The sequence below is a fragment of the Nicotiana tabacum genome, chromosome 6 (genome assembly GCF_000715075.1).
Source record: "Nicotiana tabacum cultivar K326 chromosome 6, ASM71507v2, whole genome shotgun sequence".
NCBI lineage: Eukaryota > Viridiplantae > Streptophyta > Magnoliopsida > Solanales > Solanaceae > Nicotiana > Nicotiana tabacum.
Window position 1 is genome coordinate 201,739,642 of NC_134085.1, and position 18,204 is coordinate 201,757,845.

At 36.9% G+C, this 18,204-nt stretch overlaps 1 protein-coding gene across 2 annotated transcripts; it reads right to left on the reverse strand.

The window, feature by feature from the left end:
• Positions 1 to 10,550: 10,550 nt before the first annotated feature.
• On the reverse strand, positions 10,551 to 17,258 carry LOC107808985 (uncharacterized). Of its 2 annotated transcripts, XM_075256455.1 has the most exons (10): positions 16,864 to 17,258; positions 16,354 to 16,600; positions 15,934 to 16,165; positions 15,576 to 15,745; positions 14,560 to 14,702; positions 14,232 to 14,409; positions 13,519 to 14,098; positions 12,847 to 12,959; positions 11,343 to 11,586; positions 10,551 to 11,071 (listed from the first exon to the last, which is right to left on the reverse strand). In XM_075256455.1, exons 2-10 carry the CDS (start codon positions 16,539 to 16,541, stop codon positions 10,844 to 10,846), a joined length of 2,076 nt encoding a protein of 691 aa, XP_075112556.1. In that variant the 5' UTR covers positions 16,542 to 16,600; positions 16,864 to 17,258; the 3' UTR covers positions 10,551 to 10,843. The 2 variants fall into 2 exon arrangements, with proteins under 2 accessions (XP_075112556.1, XP_075112557.1); XM_075256456.1 differs by lacking the exon at positions 16,864 to 17,258 and having other exon boundaries at positions 16,354 to 16,672.
• Between the last annotated feature and the right edge of the window lie 946 nt (positions 17,259 to 18,204).

Sequence of the window (18,204 nt, forward strand, 5' to 3'; positions counted from 1 at the left end):
TTCGGACAAGAAGCTGAACCAAATCATGTGAGCACACAGATCGTCTCAACGTTCGGATTCAAACGGACTCTGACTCCATTTTGAATCCCTAATTTTGAAATCCCGCTCAAAAATTCAAACCCTTGATCTACATCTCCTATAAATACTTGCATTCGGGAGAGTTTAGAAAAGGCTCGGAGCCGCCCCTCTATACCCTCTAAGTTTAAGTTTCAGCCCGCTCCTTTAACCTTAGGACTTCAGTCGCATCTTTCATCCTAAACTCGTTGCTCCTATTTCCTCTAAATATATCTTTATTTCTGTTCGGCATAGCCATAGCCGAAGCTTTAAAATATTTTCTAAATCATACCTGAGTTGACGAGTTCGTGGGAATAGCCTGTGACAAGCGCTCTAGTTCACTGCCCGCAAAAAGGTCAGTAACTTCGAAATCTTTCTTCTCGCTTTTTCCTATATTTGAAGTTCTGAAATGTTTGTTTGTTTGCTTTAGAAATCTTATCTCCAGTTTACTTTCCATGTAAAAGGCGTGATTCAATATTTGTTCATGGATGAAATCATGAAAGATTATGTGTTTAAACTATCTCTTAATTAATTAAAATAAAATGTCAATGGACATATGAATATATTTGCATGTTAGTTGCTCTCTTTGTTGTTGTCTTTTTAATAGTGATGTGTGCTGGAAACTACCTTGAATCTGAATGTATATCCATAAGCACATGATTTGGTTTCTGTTTAAGTATATATCTTTTAGTTGTCGGTTTGTCGAAAATTCGGTGAACTGAAATTTTCTTCTCGCTCTTTGTCTCGGAAGATCTAAAGTGGTTGTATGTTCTTTGAATAAGTTTTATATTGCTGTTTTGTCAAAATCGTGATTTAGAGCTATACTTGTTTGTAGAAATCATGAAGTCACAGGTATTCTATTTGGAATATAAAAAAAAAAGAGAAAAGAGTTCGACTAAGTATGTATAGATTCTGGAAACTAGCACCTTAGTTGTTAATGTTATGGCCTTTTGCTCTAAAGTATTACAATCTGCTCGTTTCTTTGGTCGAAGTTCCAATGTTACCTCTTCGTCCCAAACGTGCCAAACTTTTGCTTTTCATGCCATGAATTTGGATTGTGTTTTAAAATACTAGTTAAACTTTACTGGTTTCGTTAGTTTAAATGACGTAGAAAACATGTTGTTAGGATCTTAGGGATCAACTGTCTATATGCTTAGTTCAATTATTTTTCTGTGTTTAAAGGGATAGTTTGCTTCACAGAATTATGTCTAAAAGTCAATACTTAGGATCTCTTTATATATCTACTACATGTATAGAAGTCTGCTTGTTCTTAGCATTTGGGTTCAAGATCATGTTTCTAAGATTTTTCTCATATTTCTAAAGAAGCAAAAATTGTGGTTATTTAAGGTGAAATGTAATTTCAAGTTCTAAAACACTCCCTTGAGATGTTGTATGAAATTCTAGTATGCGTCTTATACTTTGTTCTAGTGATCCTAATGCTGGGTAAAAATGTTTTGCTTTTATTAATTTTGATATGACAAGTTGAAAGCATCCTGATTTCCTTTGGTTGATTTTCTCTTTGACAAAGAGGAAACATTATAAATATTACTTCACTGGAGGAATCATTTGTATGTAGTATATTGCTTTTTTTTTTTAGCTTCGGGATCATTACAAAACTAAAGAAGTAATGATATGCTTATCTTGTGTCTTCTATTTTTGTATATTACATAGAACTAAATCTTCCTCTCTATTTCTGTTTCTTTATTTATTTGCATATACATTTGGAGCAAAAAAATGGAGTCTCACCCGAGACTCAGCACTAACCGAGCATGGAGTCATCATATCTCATATTCCTATAGATGCACCGGATAGCAAGAAAACAAGTGAAACGCTTGGGACGCCTATGGCGTCTTTCATTTTTCTTTTCTCTTATCATCTTTTTAATTTCTTTATGATTGTCGATTTATTTGGGGGTTTGTCTTATATTAGATTTGGTACCTAAATCTTGTTTGTTTAGTGGCATTTACTGTAGTTAATAATAAACAACCGATTTTAATTACATGAGTCTTAAGGGCTTTTAAAATCAACAATTTGAGATAATGGCTTTATTTATTTATTTCTAAAATATTTTCCCACATCAATTTTGGAAATACTTAGCTTTCTTTGTTAGCATTTGTCCATAAAAAGTTTGCTTCTTTCTTACAATGTTCAAGTCTAATTAAGGTTTTTTTTTTTGAAAAATGGCCTGTAGCGTGTAGCATTTTTTTGGCATATCAAACTCAAGTTTTACGCATTTAGTAATATTTTAGTATATAAAAATAGTCACATGTTATTTTCCAACTATGTATAAAAATATTAAATTTTCTACTTATAATAATTAACCTAAGTTTAGTCGGTTAATCATTTTTAATGGATCTTAAAAGGTGCCTTACTCCTTCCTTTTGAGATAACTAGAACCTTTACCTAGAATTTCTAAAACTAAGCAGACCATATAAAACAGAGCTAACTTTAAGCATTATTTGGTTAAAATTGGTGTCCTAATTCACCGTTAAAATAATTAGGTGGCGACTCTCCTAATTTATTAAACCTTCAGAATTATCAATATGTTATACTCTAGTTTGACCCGTGTTAAAATGGAGTATAACAAGTATCTCCCTCACCCAGCCAACTAATTCTAGACTTCAGCTTCTAGAAGTGCTCTTCATTCTTGAGAATGACAGAGAACTCCTGCTGGAGATTGACTTCTAACTCTTGTAGGAAGCTACTGAAGGGATATATTAGACTTTTGGATGCCAGCAAGCCTCGCTAGGATGTGACTTTTCCTATTAAATATGTTTCCAAACACATGCTTATTCCGAATGGACACCCTATTTTTAAAGACAGTAATAGCTCTCAGGATATCATTAGCAACTGTGAGGCTGTTTTGCACAATTGGGAGGAATTCTTGGTAGTTGCACCACATGGTTTCAAACCTAAAAGGCTTGTTGGACTTTTTCTGGCTTTGTCTAATTAAGCTTAGAAGGAAGGGGAAGTGATCGAAGTGAGTTCTAAGAAGATGAGTAACAGTGGATTCTGGGAATTATTCAATCCATTCATCGGTTGCAAAACAACTATCAAGTCTTTCTAGAATCAGATCATGTCTCTTAGTGTATCTTTTATTAGTCCAAATGTATTTAGACCCTTTAAAATTAAATCCACTAGCTTACAAAGGTTCAAACAGTTCCAGAATCTGTTTTTAGGACCCTGGCTTTTAGGATTTCATTAAAATCCCGTGCAACAAGCCAACTTCCCTTGTATTTTAATGCTAGGTCTTCTAGCAGACTCCAAAGTCTATTCCTATCATTAACACAGTTGCTACCATAAATAGCAGAAAAAAGCCACTTAGAAGATGAGGGCATTACTTTAACCGTGACATGAATCCCCTGTGGTGTAGTGGCAGCCTCCTCAAACTTAACAAGGTTGTCCTTCCACTGAAGCACAATACACCTATATTGACTAATGGCAGGGGATTGGAATTGAGCATCAAATTTGAGCTCAGCAGTGAGGTGCTTACGGTCACCCATCCTTGTTTCTACTTTCTAGCAAAACCAACATGGCAGGGTTGTGAAGCTTCACCATTGAGGCACAGTGTCTGCGGAACTCAACACTTTTGTCTCCCCTAGCATTCCATATTATAAAATTCATTAACATGGAGTTTTGAGACGGGGCCTTCCTCTTGATTCCTTTCCCCTTGCCCTGGGGTTTGGCTTCATCATGCCCACTAGAGGGTCTATAATTACTGCTGAGTTCTCTGAGTTTGTAGATGAGCGCACTCAAAGATCGAGTTTGTAGCTTATGAGCTTTCTAGGGCAAAGAGCAATAAGTATTTCTCCGAATTGCTCTTTAAACTCTATCTCTAGAGGCTCCTGCATGAGGAATGCATTTGTCTTTGGCACCCCTAGTTTTGCTAGCATGTTCTCCAGGTCCACGTTGGATTCCCTGAGGTGGGTGAGGGGTTGGTTGTGGGATTGGAACTACTGGTGGCTATAGTGTGAAGGAAGCCGATAGGATCGGGGCTTCCAAGTTCATGAGAGGGAAGAATGGCATGGTCTGGCAAAGCTGCCCCATGAGGTTGTTGAGTTCTTCCATCGATAGGTGTTGTTGGTCTCCATGTATTGAGCATGCAACAGTGTGGACATCTACAGGTGGTATCCAAAGTTTGCCAAACTCCGGTGAAGCGGGTGGGTCGTCATGCATGCTAGGTAGCGAGGGCTTTGGATAGTTATTTCCATGGGGACAACCCCTACCATCATCTGGAGATTTTGAGGGCGCCCCTATAATGCCATCCTCAACCATGATTCCGGTGTGTGATCCGGTGGTAGTGGGGTGGAGGAGATGGTTAACGAAGCTGTGGCTTGTGCTTGGGAATAGGTATTGTGATTTTCCATTACTATATTCTTCTTCGAAGAATCCGCCAGCTTTGTTTGGATTGTTAACATGACTTGGGAGAGCTTGGCTATAAGCCACCTCTTTTCCATTGGATTTCGTGTAGGGTGATTTGCTTATGCAGTCGATCTTAAGGAATTGACAAATAGTGTCACATCATTGATGGTAGTGGGCATTTGATTTGTTACAGGCACTCGATTACCTCTATTAGGAGAGACGTAATCGGAGGAAGGATTGGGGTGGGTTGAGTGTGGTGAGGATGTAGACTCGTTATTATGGCATTTCGGAGGCGAGTGGGACACCTTGGAATGGATTTGCACTGTCAAAGTATCCTTTTCCAAAAGAGAGATACTCTCATTTTGTGAGTGCCTGATTTGAAGGGGACGGGGTCAAAATTGTTGGTGGAATCTTTATTCCCGTTTTTGGTGTCTAATTTTGAATTGTGGGGGGTGGAAATATTTTCTGAAATGGCATCTTTTGAGAGAGTGCCCGAGTTGGACATATGCCTTTTCATACCTGTGATTTTGGCATGTGGAGAACCACCAGGTTTGACTTGGCCCACGGTATGGGTTGGACCTTTGTCAGAATTGGCCCAGGACAGCCTCAATTCTTATTGGTTCCCTTTACCTACCCTTGAGAGCCCAATTGGCTAACCGATCGATTCCTTTTTGGGCCTTAGGGATGCTCCCTTTGGTAGTGGTGGTTGACAGATCAAGAAACGTACCTATGGAGGCCTAAACCGTTTTATTTGGGTTTGGCTCGCCTCCGCAACTGTTCTGGAATGTCGTTGTGGGCGATCTCCTGTCTGCAGGCCGTGTTTGATCCTCGTGAAGGGGACTATTTACCATAATGAGTCCTCGTCTGGAACTATGACTTTGTTTGGGGATGTGTTGCTGGGTTCTAGCTGACTGTTAAATTTCTTAGGCTTAGATATGAATGAGCAGCTTCTCAAGGTATGAACAATTCTCCCACATTCCTTGCAAATAATCCCCTCTCCCTCATATAGGATTAGTTGGTTATGGGTGTCATTGGGTAGCGGTAGTGGTAACGGGGATATCAAGAGGGACTTGGACACAAATCCTGCCATACCTCCCCCGAAGAGTGGATTTCACATATGTCGATTTTCAAAAGCTTACCAATCCTATGGCCCACTTGTTCTACGATTGATTTGTCGTAGAATTTCATTGGTAATTGTGGCAGCCTGGTCCAAATTGCCATTATAGATAGTTTGGACTCTGTCGGAATAAAATTAGGCTCCTACCAGTGTACAAATAGAAAATGGCTGGTCACAAACCATGATCTTTCCGTTAGAATTTTATTCATGCTCTCTTCTAGGCTGAAATTCACAATGACGAAGTCCACCCCAGATCGATGAGATTAATGGTTTAATGGGTTTCCATAAGTGTGCAAGCTTTGCTCGCAGCAGCTGGTGTGGAATTCCCTCCCCCCAAATAGTTTTACTATTAGGGAGTGCATCCAGGGGTAGTATAATCTGGTTTTGTCTTCATTTGATAAGGGAATTGGGATATTCCCCGTGTTCAATTCAAACAGAGGCCTGGGTGGCGGTGGGTGATTTAACTCAAAAGAGGTGGAAGAGACAAGTTTTTTTCCAGTAGAATTTCCTCCTCCATATCAATCTGAGGGGCTTCAGTAGGAAGATCTGGTGGTTTCGGTGGAATTTCTCTCTCGTTTCTATGATCCAAACAGACATTGTAAATAGGGGGAAAAAGATATTGAATGTCAAAGAAACAAATGACACCCTTATATTTTATAACCAAAAGCATAAAAGAGGGAGCAAAACTAAATTTGTTTATCAAGATGCAAACAATCCTTTGGCCTCGTTTTTTTGTACTTATGTAACTTAATCAATAATAGTGTGGAAGAGCACTTGCTTTCTTACCAATAGATAGTGATTTCAACAGAATTATACTGATTCTTCATCTAATATTGAATGATGTGCTAGGCCACCTTTTATTTGAGCACTTATTTATGGAAAAGAAAATCTTCCCAAAAATCAAGTAACTCCTTTAACTGGTAAATAACCAAAATTCAAAATAGGAGATTCAATTGGTTGGGACCGTTCACTTACATTTACTCACATGAGTCACATCGGCTTACATAGAAACAAAATGAATGAAACTCACAGTAATGCAATCAAACACATAAGATTCAAAATATTTATTACAACCAAATGTAATATAAAAGAAAAAGAAAATCCTAACCAATCCTATCTACCTTTTTCTATACTTTTTTCTAGCATCCCGAAATTTTATCCACAAACAGCCTCCAATAAAAAATATACTTCGTGGCGTTTCCCCGAAGTATACATGAGATTTAAAAAAAATATAAAGCACCCAAGCAATTAACTGGGCCTAGAGTTTGCCTATTTTTTTCATATATATATTTTAAACTTATTTACTCAGTTTTAGCTAGGTTCCTATTTACGTAAAGTAACAAAAGTTTTTTACAAAATATATACAAATTCGATCAAAAGTTATAATTGATATACAACTTAAATATAATATTTTATTGTAGGGAATCCAAGCAAAAGCTACAAGTTACATATAAGTTATATACAACTTGAATATAATTATGTTAGTGGTATATATTTTGTATATTATTTGTACACCCGACATACAAAATATATACTTATTTATGCTTTTTTATTCGAGTTTCAATCTGAAATCTCAACCAAAACTAACTCGAACCTTCACCATATTTTCTCAAAATTGAGATATAAACTTCAAAGGATATTCCCAATTATTTGCAACAACACAAACAAATAATAATTTTACAAAATTCGATTTTCGAATTTAAAGCTTCGAATTTTTTTAATGGGTGACAATAAGTTTTTAACGGATTAACAGGGTTTCCAATTCAATCTGCTCGCTTCTGATTTGAAAGCTAAAGAGAAATGTTTTGGCGAAATGGCTTCCTAGCCACTTAAACTTGTCGGGTTTTTTAAAGCCGATACATAAACTTATAACTTTCCCATTTGAACACTCGAACTCGTTTTTTCCATAACTAATAAACACATCTGACCATTGACCATGTGCGCGTGTATTGCACATACACATACGTGTCCATCCAGTTAGCAAATGACCAATGGATGTCTTACACGTAAGGGCACAAAAAGTCAAGCAGCAACTCCTTCTCTTTGACTGCTTTAGCGTTCTTCTTCATCAACAATGGCTATCTGCTTTTCATTATTTTGTTTCACAGGTGGCTCAGCTTGATCCTTTTCCATGTTACTCTTTCGTTCCTCTTCCTTATTTTCTTCCAGCTTTTTTATTTCAAGGATTCAACAGTTAACAAGATAGTGCCCTAATTTCCTACAATGTTTGCAGAATTTGGGTATGTTTGCAGACCTTCAATTTCAATCACCCGCTTATATAGAACAAATTTGTAATCTTCATCATTAGTGAAGCTGAGAAACATATTTAATTTATCATAAACTCCAATTTTTGCAGATCCCTTCAAAGGGAATTTTTTTAGAGAATCTTGACCTATAATTCGGGATCGGGTCTTCAGAAATCGACCAACAATTGTCCTCTTACATTGAGCCGCCATGATGACATAGTAGTCTCTTGTTTTGAAGATCACTGTCGGCATGCCGTTGTATATCGTCTTTCTAGCTTGGAATTTCAAAGAGAATCCGAAGGCCCTCCTTATTGAAACTTGAAATACCCCAGAATCTCTTCTTCTATGCATAATGAAAACATGGAAGAAAACATTGCAGAATTAGGCCCTCCTAATTTCCCTACTTTCCACCATTTTCACTGTCTGAAAAATGAAAAAAAATTGAAAATAGAGCTTCAGATTTTTAAAAATGGAGGAAGGGGGTATTTTGTACTGTTGGGCGTTGGGAAGGGGATTTTCACGCTCCTGTGCGTCGTGTTCCTCACGCGGGCTGCTGATTAGGACCAACTGACGCCACATGGGCATGGTCAATGGTCAAATGTGTTTATTAGTTATGGAAAAAACGAGTTTGAGTGTTCAAATGAGAAAGTTATAAACATCTATCGGCTTTAAAAAACCCGACAAGTTTAAGTGGCCAGGAAGCCATTTCGCCAAATATTTTTGGTAGTAGAATTAGCATTCCCTATGGAAAATCCAAGACCAGATTTTCCATATGAGAATGGAGGCTAATTGATAATTTAGTTTGATATAGTATATGTTAAGATTCTAGCGAGGAAGAAAGGAAATTATCACTAATTCTTATGTAATTGATAATTTGTATATGAGAATATAATTAAGTTATAACCTCTCTACTAGTGGGCTCGCATCAATGTGGGATATCAAGATGGATGTGCGATCAAGACAAAATTAGAAAAGATTAGAAATTATCATATTCACGAGAAGGTTTGTGTAATATACATTGATATAAAATGAGAGAACGCCACTTGACTTGATTTGATCACGACCTCCAAATGCACTGACTTATAGGTGTAAAACCATTGTGAATGGATGTGTAAAAGGACGATGTAGACCTAAAATCACATGGATTTGGAAATTACCTTGAAAAACGTAACGATATATTATTACTTTTGCTTTAGGTCTTATAATTTTTTAGCAGATGTTGAACCTTTAAGAGATATACTTTTAGAAAATATAAAGAACTTCATAATTTTCTATATGTATTTGCATAATATTGGTTTGAAATGAATTTAAATAGTGTAATATGATTAGTGACGATTCATACGACTGAATTAAGAAGTAACTAGTTTTGTTGTTGTATGCAAGATAGTTTGTTTTAGGAAGTAAATGAAGAAGGGATTGGTAACATATTGTAAGTTGTTGCTATTGTCTAGTGTCCTCTCTATCTCCTTTCCTCCTGTATTCTTCTCATCTCACTGCTCTCGTTCTCCCCCGGTTACTGTTAATAATCTTAGATTCATTGTAATATTTTCAGTGCTTTCAATATTATCAGATTATTTGGCTCCCGACTGGTACGATATTAATCTGATAAGGCAATCAATCTGTATGGCCTAACGTGATTGCTCAAGTAATTTTTAAAGTCGACACTCCCAATGAACAGAGGTCTTCCCTATTTCTGAAGGAAGAAAAGAAAAAGGAAAAAATTGGCCCAGGGAATTGCTAATTAGCTCAGTGTGTTATACCCTAATAACCATTTTCTAATGATAAGCCGTACATAAAGATTTTTGTTATCATTTTCACCAACAAATTATGAGAAGTTTTGAGGTGTATGTTGCATGCTTTTAGAATTCTTTTCTTGTGACTTTGACTATTCATACTTCACCTTCGTGATTGTTTCTCCGAACTTTAAGGTTCTAATAATGAATCCCACTTCAATTTTCATGTTTAAATGGGTTATTCCAATTGAACAAAAATGAAAATTATCTAAAGAAGAATTTCCTCTTAGTAATTGTTACTAGAGTAGGCGTTCGAGCAACTCGGATTGCATATAAAAATTTCGGTTTGGATTTTTAATTTTCGGATTGAAGAAATGATAATCCAAATCCAATCGAAATAAGTTCGGATTGGATCGGATTTCTTGAGTTCAGTTTCGGATTAATCGGTTAGCATTTTCTTGGACTTTCGATTTTGAGCTTATAGGTTGAGATGTTTTTCATTTTACAAAAATGAATATCCAAATGAAGTACTCATGTTAAATTGCCTGAAAAATTTCTCATTCTCACCGCAATCATCCAAATGAAGTATTCAAGTAATGAAATTATTATCAAAAAATACAATAAAGACATTAATACAGCCGATAAGAAGTAGAAATAGTAAACCATATCCAAATAGAAAGTATTCTCACAGTAACTTAGTAATTAATATTGAATATATGAGATAATATCTAATGGATAGGATACTAAACTTATTACTATTGACATATGGATAATGGATTAAATATAAAATATAAGACTTTCGGATCGGATATCCAACAATTCGACAAACCAAATCCAATATCCAATCTAAAATCCAAAAATTTTAAAAATTAAATCCAAAATCCAATCCGTAATCTGAAAATCCAAACCAAAAATCCAAAAAATTCGGATTTCAATCTGGATTTTGGATTTGCCCAAACTATGCCCACCCTAATTGTTGTCCCAATAGCTTGAACCTCCTAATTCTATACCCTGAAATAGAAACTAACTTTACCTTGAACAAGACAAGCTATGGATTTCATTAAAAGCAGCATCATTGATTTCTACAATAAGTCATTGCTATTTCCCTTGGAAGATTGGACAAAGCAATACAGTATTTAAATGGTCAGTAGGGTACAACAGACCGAGTTTCCAATCCCCAGAGGCAATGATACATAACCAACAGCAGACATTAATGGAGACCTCAAGGCCAATCTGATTTCTTCTTTAATTACTTTCTCATATAACACAAATTTACAGTCACAGGAGACTCTCTAGGATGATGGATATTTGTTTATGTACAAAAAACTTCATCATCTCTTCTTTTTGTCTTCTTTGGCTCTTTCAAGAACTACAGGAGCTGCCGGGATACTGAACCACCACTCCCTTAGTCTCCTACTCCATCTTTCTGTGCTTGCTTTCCGAAGAGGTGAGTATCTTGTGAAGAGTTCCAGGAAACTCATAAGGATTATGTATCTCGAAGGTACGAATGCCAAAACTAGTGCCGAGACCAAAAGAGCACCCACTAACTTCTCGCTTGCCTGAAGAATAACAGGGATAAGATGTAGGTTCAATTAAATTATCTACATCCAAATAACAATGGGATTACCATTAATCACAGTTAAGCAAAGACATATTATTTAAACTCCTATCACAAGATCAACTCTGTTATGCGAAGGAATCATCCAGGATGCATCGGCACAGCAGCAAACCGAAGTTTTCAGATAAAGGAGTTTTCAACTTCTAGTTAACTAGCAACTTGACTAATAAGATTGCTCGTCATAGAAGGAAAGAGCTAAAATTCGCACAAACCTGTGGGAAGATGGACAAAAGTAAAGCGCGGAACTTGAGAAGAACGATGTTTCCGTCCTGGATCACTTCTTCAGCTTGAGATATTGCAGTTTGAACAGCCAAAAGTTGCTCCATGGCATTCATTGGAGGTGGAGTTATTACTTTTAGTTCATCAACTGTCTTGCCTTGACTAAAACAGCGAGTAATTACCAAAAAGACAGCAAAAAAGGTGAGCAATAGTGCAAAGCCGTAGCACAGCCATCCCCTGCAACCAACAAAAAGAGAAAGAAAGAGGTGGGCATCAGTGAAATTTTTTCAACCACCACATTATGAAGAAATTTCATCCATGCAAGGGAATGTACATGGAAAAACAAAATCCAGAGCATCAAAAGGCAGGTCAACAGAAACTATCAGACCGCCTTTTAGTTGGAAATGCCACAAATTAAGGAGAAAGAGAAATAAATTATGAGAACCAAGGTGTTTCTTAGGACTTTAAAAGACTGAATAACTAAAGTATCTAGTAGGACAGAAAGAAACTTGATAAGCCATAAAATCCCGAGCATTCAGTTTCCTCTGTTCACGGGCTAATATACAGATGATCCAGATAGGCTTTGATCCTTTCCCATATAAACCCATGTCACAAGTATTTTATCGATAGGTGGGATTCACATACTTGATGAAAGCAATAACAATTAAATAACTGTTACATGATAGCGGCAATGATGAAGAAAGAATTAAAAGATCATTTTTCATTTCACTTGTATTTTTTATGTATACTACCATGTTGTATATTAGTTGGCAAATTTCTGTGGGTAACTAGGGTCGAGTAAATGAACAACTTGCACATGCTTTTGACACCAGCATGGTGGTCAATGGAGGTTAAACCACGTGAAATTAGAGCAATGGAATGCAATTGAACCTTTTTATTTTTTGGGAGTAAACACAGGGATGTAACTGATGTGAATCTGTTTTTTTGGTTCCCCGAGTTTTGCATAGGAGCCGCCAACACTTCTGTAATTATGCATCTTCTGGATGCTAGTATTAATAAAAATAACTTTATTTCACCGGAAAAAAAAAAGGAAATTAGAACAATGGTCTCTTCTATTTGAAGGGTAATGGTAAGAAGAATGGTCTTCTAATGACATTCCACCAAAAGAACTCAGACCAAAATGATATCCACTTGAATTTACTTAGCTAAGAAACATAAAACTACAATCTGCACAGAGAACATAATACTCACAGAGACTCCAATAAAAACCCCAAAAGTGCAACTTTCAAATTTGGACAATAACCCTCTCCTCATCCACTCCCCCCCCCCCCCCCACAGGTGGAAGCACTTCACGGTATAACCCCTTTTGCTGAGAGAGAAAAAACACTAAATCTGAAGAAGCAATCAGCTATTTAGAGAATACACCAGACAATCGTAGGTTGATGATATAGTGGAGTGCCAGAGAAAATCACATGTATTTAAGTCCTTTTCTTTATGATGGCCCATTACAGAGATATTAGCCAACTACCAACTTACCTGACTATAATGTATGAGAAAACCGAGCAGAAAATCATGGACTTAAAAGGGTCCTCCCAGTAAGCTAGAAGAAGAATCCAATTTCCAAGCTGCATCATAGGAGAGAGCAACTCCTGCAATGAATCTTAAGGATTAGTATGAGAGGTAACTCACGCAGATTAAGATATAGCTCATCAAGAAAGGAAAAAAATTAATTGTAAAGAGACTCCAATGGTTTTATTCCAAAGATTGAGCTATGAGAAGGCGACAGCATAAAATTTTGTAAACGGGAAGACAACAAGCATGTCAAAACTCCCTCCGCTTCAATTTTGTCCATTTGACTCGGCACGGCGTTTAAGAAAAAGAAGAAGACTTTTGAAACTTGTGGTCTTAAAAGCTTAAGTGGTAAAAGCTTTGTGGGGCCATGACATTTGTGTGGTTATAAAAGCTTCTCATTAAGGATAAAATGGGTAAAATGAAGAGTTTAAAGTTGAATTATTTCCAACTGTAGAAATGTGTCATTTTTTATTAGAACGAACTAATAAGGAAAATGTGTCATCTCAATTGAAACAGAGGGAGTAACAATTAGCAGATCCACTCGCAATGTCTCAATAAAATGGCAAAAGATTGTATTCAATTTATCCTCTTCGACCTTTCTATTTATTTCGAAGCCACTGTAGTTGTTATTAATACCTTCATCACTGCCAAGTTGGTGTCAAGACCATCAACTTTCACTCCATCAACCGTAGCTTGTGCTTGCACTACTTTTTTATAGTTGCTTCTGGATTCCTTAACTGCTTTTTCCAAGGGAGTCATCTCCCCCACAGCAATTTCACCCACAACAATTCCTGTCTCATTAGGGACATGAGAACTTGTTCCGAAAACAAAACCCAGGTTGGAAGCCAAGGCTGAAGCCGAAATTGAGTACATTCTGTTTTTAGGTTTGGGAGAGTTTGTCCGCGCCGATTCCCTTACAGTTGACCTATTTGCAATTGTTTCTAATATAAGGTCTCCCCCGGGAAGCTGATCACATACATTGAACATAAGAAGATCCTCATAACAAAGTGGTTGTTTAGCGCTCATATCCTTCAGGGCTTGTACTCGCAATATACCAAATATAGCTTTCAGAAGCGCCTCATCACGCTCTATTCCAGTAATCTGGAACATAAGTATGAACTGATGCACATGTAGAACTTCCCGAATAATTGCTAACCAATAGTCACGACGTGTATGTCCTTTAAGCTCAGGAAACTCCATTATAACAGGTTCTGACCTACAATATTTTCAGCAGACCATTAACAAGTTTGCCGGCTGCTTGAACTAGAAAATAGTCTTAATAGAAGAAATACATTAGATTTTGTAGAGAAGTATGACCCACATAGGAGTCATCATGTGTCATGCCTTACAAGGAAACTGATTTATACAAGACTGCTTTATCAAAGAGTCTTGTGCCCCATGGTCCAGTTAGCTCCGGTTTAACAATCTGGTTTAGATCATCTGACAGATCATATATCTTTGCCTTGTCGTAAGACACAACACGAAGTGCCTCAAAGTAGAGAGCATGATCTGTCAAAGTCAGCCGACCTGAAAATTACAAATACATGGCCACAAAATATATCAGAAAAGCTAATAGATGCACGTAATCTGCTCAAATTCCAAGTCTGATATCATTCCTTTCTGCTCCGAAGATAAGAATTTCAAGCAATACAACCATTGCTATCCACAAAAACATACCGGGCCATGCCGAAATTCCCACGTGTTCAAGCACCGGCTGGGTTGTCACAGTGCCATCCAGCTCCAGAATTTTCTCCCCTCTTGCTGCACGTAAGGCAGAAAGATGGGACGACTCAGATTGGGTCTTAAATTTTTTAATAGCCCTGAAAAAGTTCCCAAACAAGCAACATTCTCAACCGAGGATTATGGATGGCCTGCTAATAAGAATGCCATAAAGGAACACTAAAGCAAAGATGCATTCTGAATCACATCACTTCAATTCAAAGTTACTAGAAAGACCACTACTATCACCACTCCAATAAGATTACCTAACAATAATAAACTACAGAGCACCCCAATGCAAGCACACATAGGCTGATACGATAATCTTCCGTGTCAAACCACCCATGCTACTACGTTTCAGACTAGTACTCCTCTCTCAACTGGAGCTTAGGCAAGACATAAATGATAGCAAAAGAAGCTTATAATCTATTATTTAAGCATTCCACTAGACAAAGTGGAAGGAACACAGACAGGGGGGGAGGTCTAATTGGGGTCAATTCTAACCATTGTAAGGGACCTTTCCAACTCAGTCTCTAATGTACTTTATTATACATGGTATATATCTACTTGCTGCACTTAACACCATACCACCGAGGGTAACTGCAGGATGCTCAGAAATTGGCAACATAAATGCAGTTTATATAGTACCTAACGTATGTAGATAAATCATAACGGGGCTAAACAGCATTATGTGATCCCTTGGTTAATTCGAGCACCTATGTTATGTGTTGGGATAAATATAGACGTCTGAGCTATTCGCCTCGATTACATTACCCAGGTTAGACATGAAAATCTATCACTAGAACCTATGATGTAATTTTTGTTTAAAATTTGTTTAAAAAATATTATGATCTGATAAGTCAGTTGGAAGATGAACCACAAACAGAGGCCAGCACAAGCACAAAAATAAATAAAACTCGTAAAGCATTTAACTCAAATTTTTGCAAGTAATAAAGCGCTAAAGTTGGTAGTACCTTTCCAAATTAGTCAGGTACTTATCATAAACTGAGAAAAGAAGTCGACCACCTGTTGACGACGTAAGCACACCGAAAATGCTATCAGTAACTATCACATTGGCAATTATAGGAACTGCTGAAGCAATACGGGAAAAAGCCTCTGAGCCAGCAGTGACATCTTCATCCATCTATAATTAAATGAAATGTCAGATAACAACCCAGATGAGGGAGAACAACAAACATTGAACTAATGGACCAGGCAAGGATTTCATGAATATTCCGCACTATAAACTAAAGTTCAGTGGTGTTCAACAACTTATGTAACTATAAAACTATTCTGTAGAGTAAAGGAAAACATGGAAAAGTAATCTCATACACTGGCGAAAGGCTGGCTAGAAGCTGCTGGAAACTCCCATGCAACCATCATGTCAAATGTAAGGCGCCGAAACAGTTTGTCGCCTAGGTAACCATTTACTTGTATAGACAAGGCAAGAGCCCTGAAGCAACAGTATTCCAAGAAGTTCCTAGCATACTGAGTATGCTTTATGGAATCAGAAGCCTCTGCATCAAAGTTTTCTTGAAGTTGACTCATGGAAATATCAAGGATTCTGCATACAAAATCAGATTTTGGTTATTCATATCACGAGACATAAAATAGAACACAACAGCCAACTCAATGCTTTTGTTCCTGCTAAATGCATCCATCAGCTCAATTACACTGAATCTGTTAGAAGCAATCAATATCGTTAAAGATTACGAATTGTGTTTGAAAGACAGGAAAGAACAAGAAGCTTACTTTGAGCATTTCCGGATAACGACATTTGCAACAGGAGATAGCTCAGGCAACCAGTTCTTGCCAGTGGATGAAGACCCCATCTCCTCTAAATCTTCATCAAGTGAACTCGGGTTTTTTGTCAACCATTTAAATGACCCATCTTTAACCAGACCCTCCAGCATAGTTCTGGTTTTGCTAACCATAGCCATTTTAAAAAAAACCTCCTTTTTCAGATCATTTACCAATAGAAGGTCACCCACTTAAATGCCTACACAATACATACTACCATCAGGATTTGTCTACAAAATTACTTCGTTCACCGTTTGTGGGTACCGAGAATCAATATATCATAGTTAAAGATTAATTATTGAAACTCTAGCAAGTATTACAGCGATGTGCACCAATTTCTTTGCTATGGGTCGACTCAATTAAGCTAAAGGGTTTAACAGAAACCCTTGACAGATAACCCCCAATAAACACCCAAATTAGTGATAGACAGTTTGAACATCTAGCTGAGTAAGGATCAGATACCTGTAAAACAAAGTGCAGCAGTTCTGAAATTAAAAGTCTTAATCAGAAATAAGTCAGTCTACAAATTGGGCTTTGTATTCAGTCCACCGCCTCAAAATATCCTTGTACTTTTGATCATAAGAGATAGCGACAGGAGATAAATGAGTGCGTGTTTTTTTGTAGATGAAAAAAGACAATATCAGTCAGATCGAAAATGGTGTCGTGTTGTGGGAGTTAAAATCTAAGATTAAACAGAGAGCAAAGCAACTGCTATCTATTGTTTGCTACACAGATAAAAGGGAAAGTAATCTGGGACTCTCCACTCTCGAGGAACTTTTCTCTTCACCGCTTTCCCACATTTTCCTCTCTCTCTCTCTCTTCTTTTTTTTCCCCTTGTCCCCTTTTTTTTATTGGATAATATTTGGTGAAAAAAGGTAATTTGGAAATTGATTCAGTTGTTTTCAACATGAATGTCATTTAAGAAAATTAATGTTTGGTGAGTACAAATTATTATTTCACTTAAACACTACTCAATCCAGTTTTTTAAACTTATATTTTTATTTCATATTAAAGTTAAAATAATTAATCTGATGTAAAATAAATATTTATATTTGATATGCTATGTAAAGAGACTAGTAAATGATGTATTACGTCATATTTCGTGTGACCCTTCTTCGGATTCTATATAAATGCCAAATACTTTCTAAGTAAGGAAACTAGTAGTGTTTGACAATGTTGATCTACTTATTCACATTTTTTACTCTTTAAGGAGTAGTATTTTTTATTTTTATTTTGGGATAGAAAAAGATAGTTATAGTATTACTTAGTCAATGTCATGACAAAATGTAAAGTCGTAGCGTACCAGTTGGCCAATATGTATTGTTGAGTCCTCGAATTTGTTGATTTATCACACAGTATTGTACTCTCAAATTACTCCTTCCTTCCCAGTTCCCACGGTCTTTCCGAGATTCACTTACATTTCTCGACTTCCACTATGTTTTCTTGCAATTTCTTTTGAAAATTATACTCCTACTTCTTAAGGTTTTTTTTGGTCTAGTCTTCAAATCTTCCAAGTCATTTTTGTGCTTACTCCATCATTCTTCTCCATATCCTCTCTTCCCAGACTTGGATCCGCACGATGGGAATACTTAAGTTTTTAGCCAAAATTATTAGGTCTACACAAATAGCCTTCAAAGTGGATGGTCTTGAATTTTTGTCTCTCCTTGTCTTATAACCCAAGAAGTTTCAACATGCTGAAACTTTCCGTTTCGTCGAGCCCCGAGCTTGTGGTCCTCCTTTGAGTGTGGGTTCAATTGAATGAATCTGTCAAGTCAAGGAAAACGTACGTAGCAGCAAGGATGA

Bases quoted from the DNA above. Each gene is read 5' to 3' on its own strand.
- LOC107808985 (XM_075256455.1), bottom strand. From the start codon at position 16,541: ATGGCTATGGTTAGCAAAACCAGAACTATGCTGGAGGGTCTGGTTAAA. The intron at 15,746-15,933 runs GTATGAGATTAC...ATTTAATTATAG, and splicing joins CTAGCCAGCCTTTCGCCAGT to ATGGATGAAGATGTCACTGC. The intron at 14,099-14,231 runs GTAAGGCATGAC...AAAATATTGTAG, and splicing joins TTGTATAAATCAGTTTCCTT to GTCAGAACCTGTTATAATGG.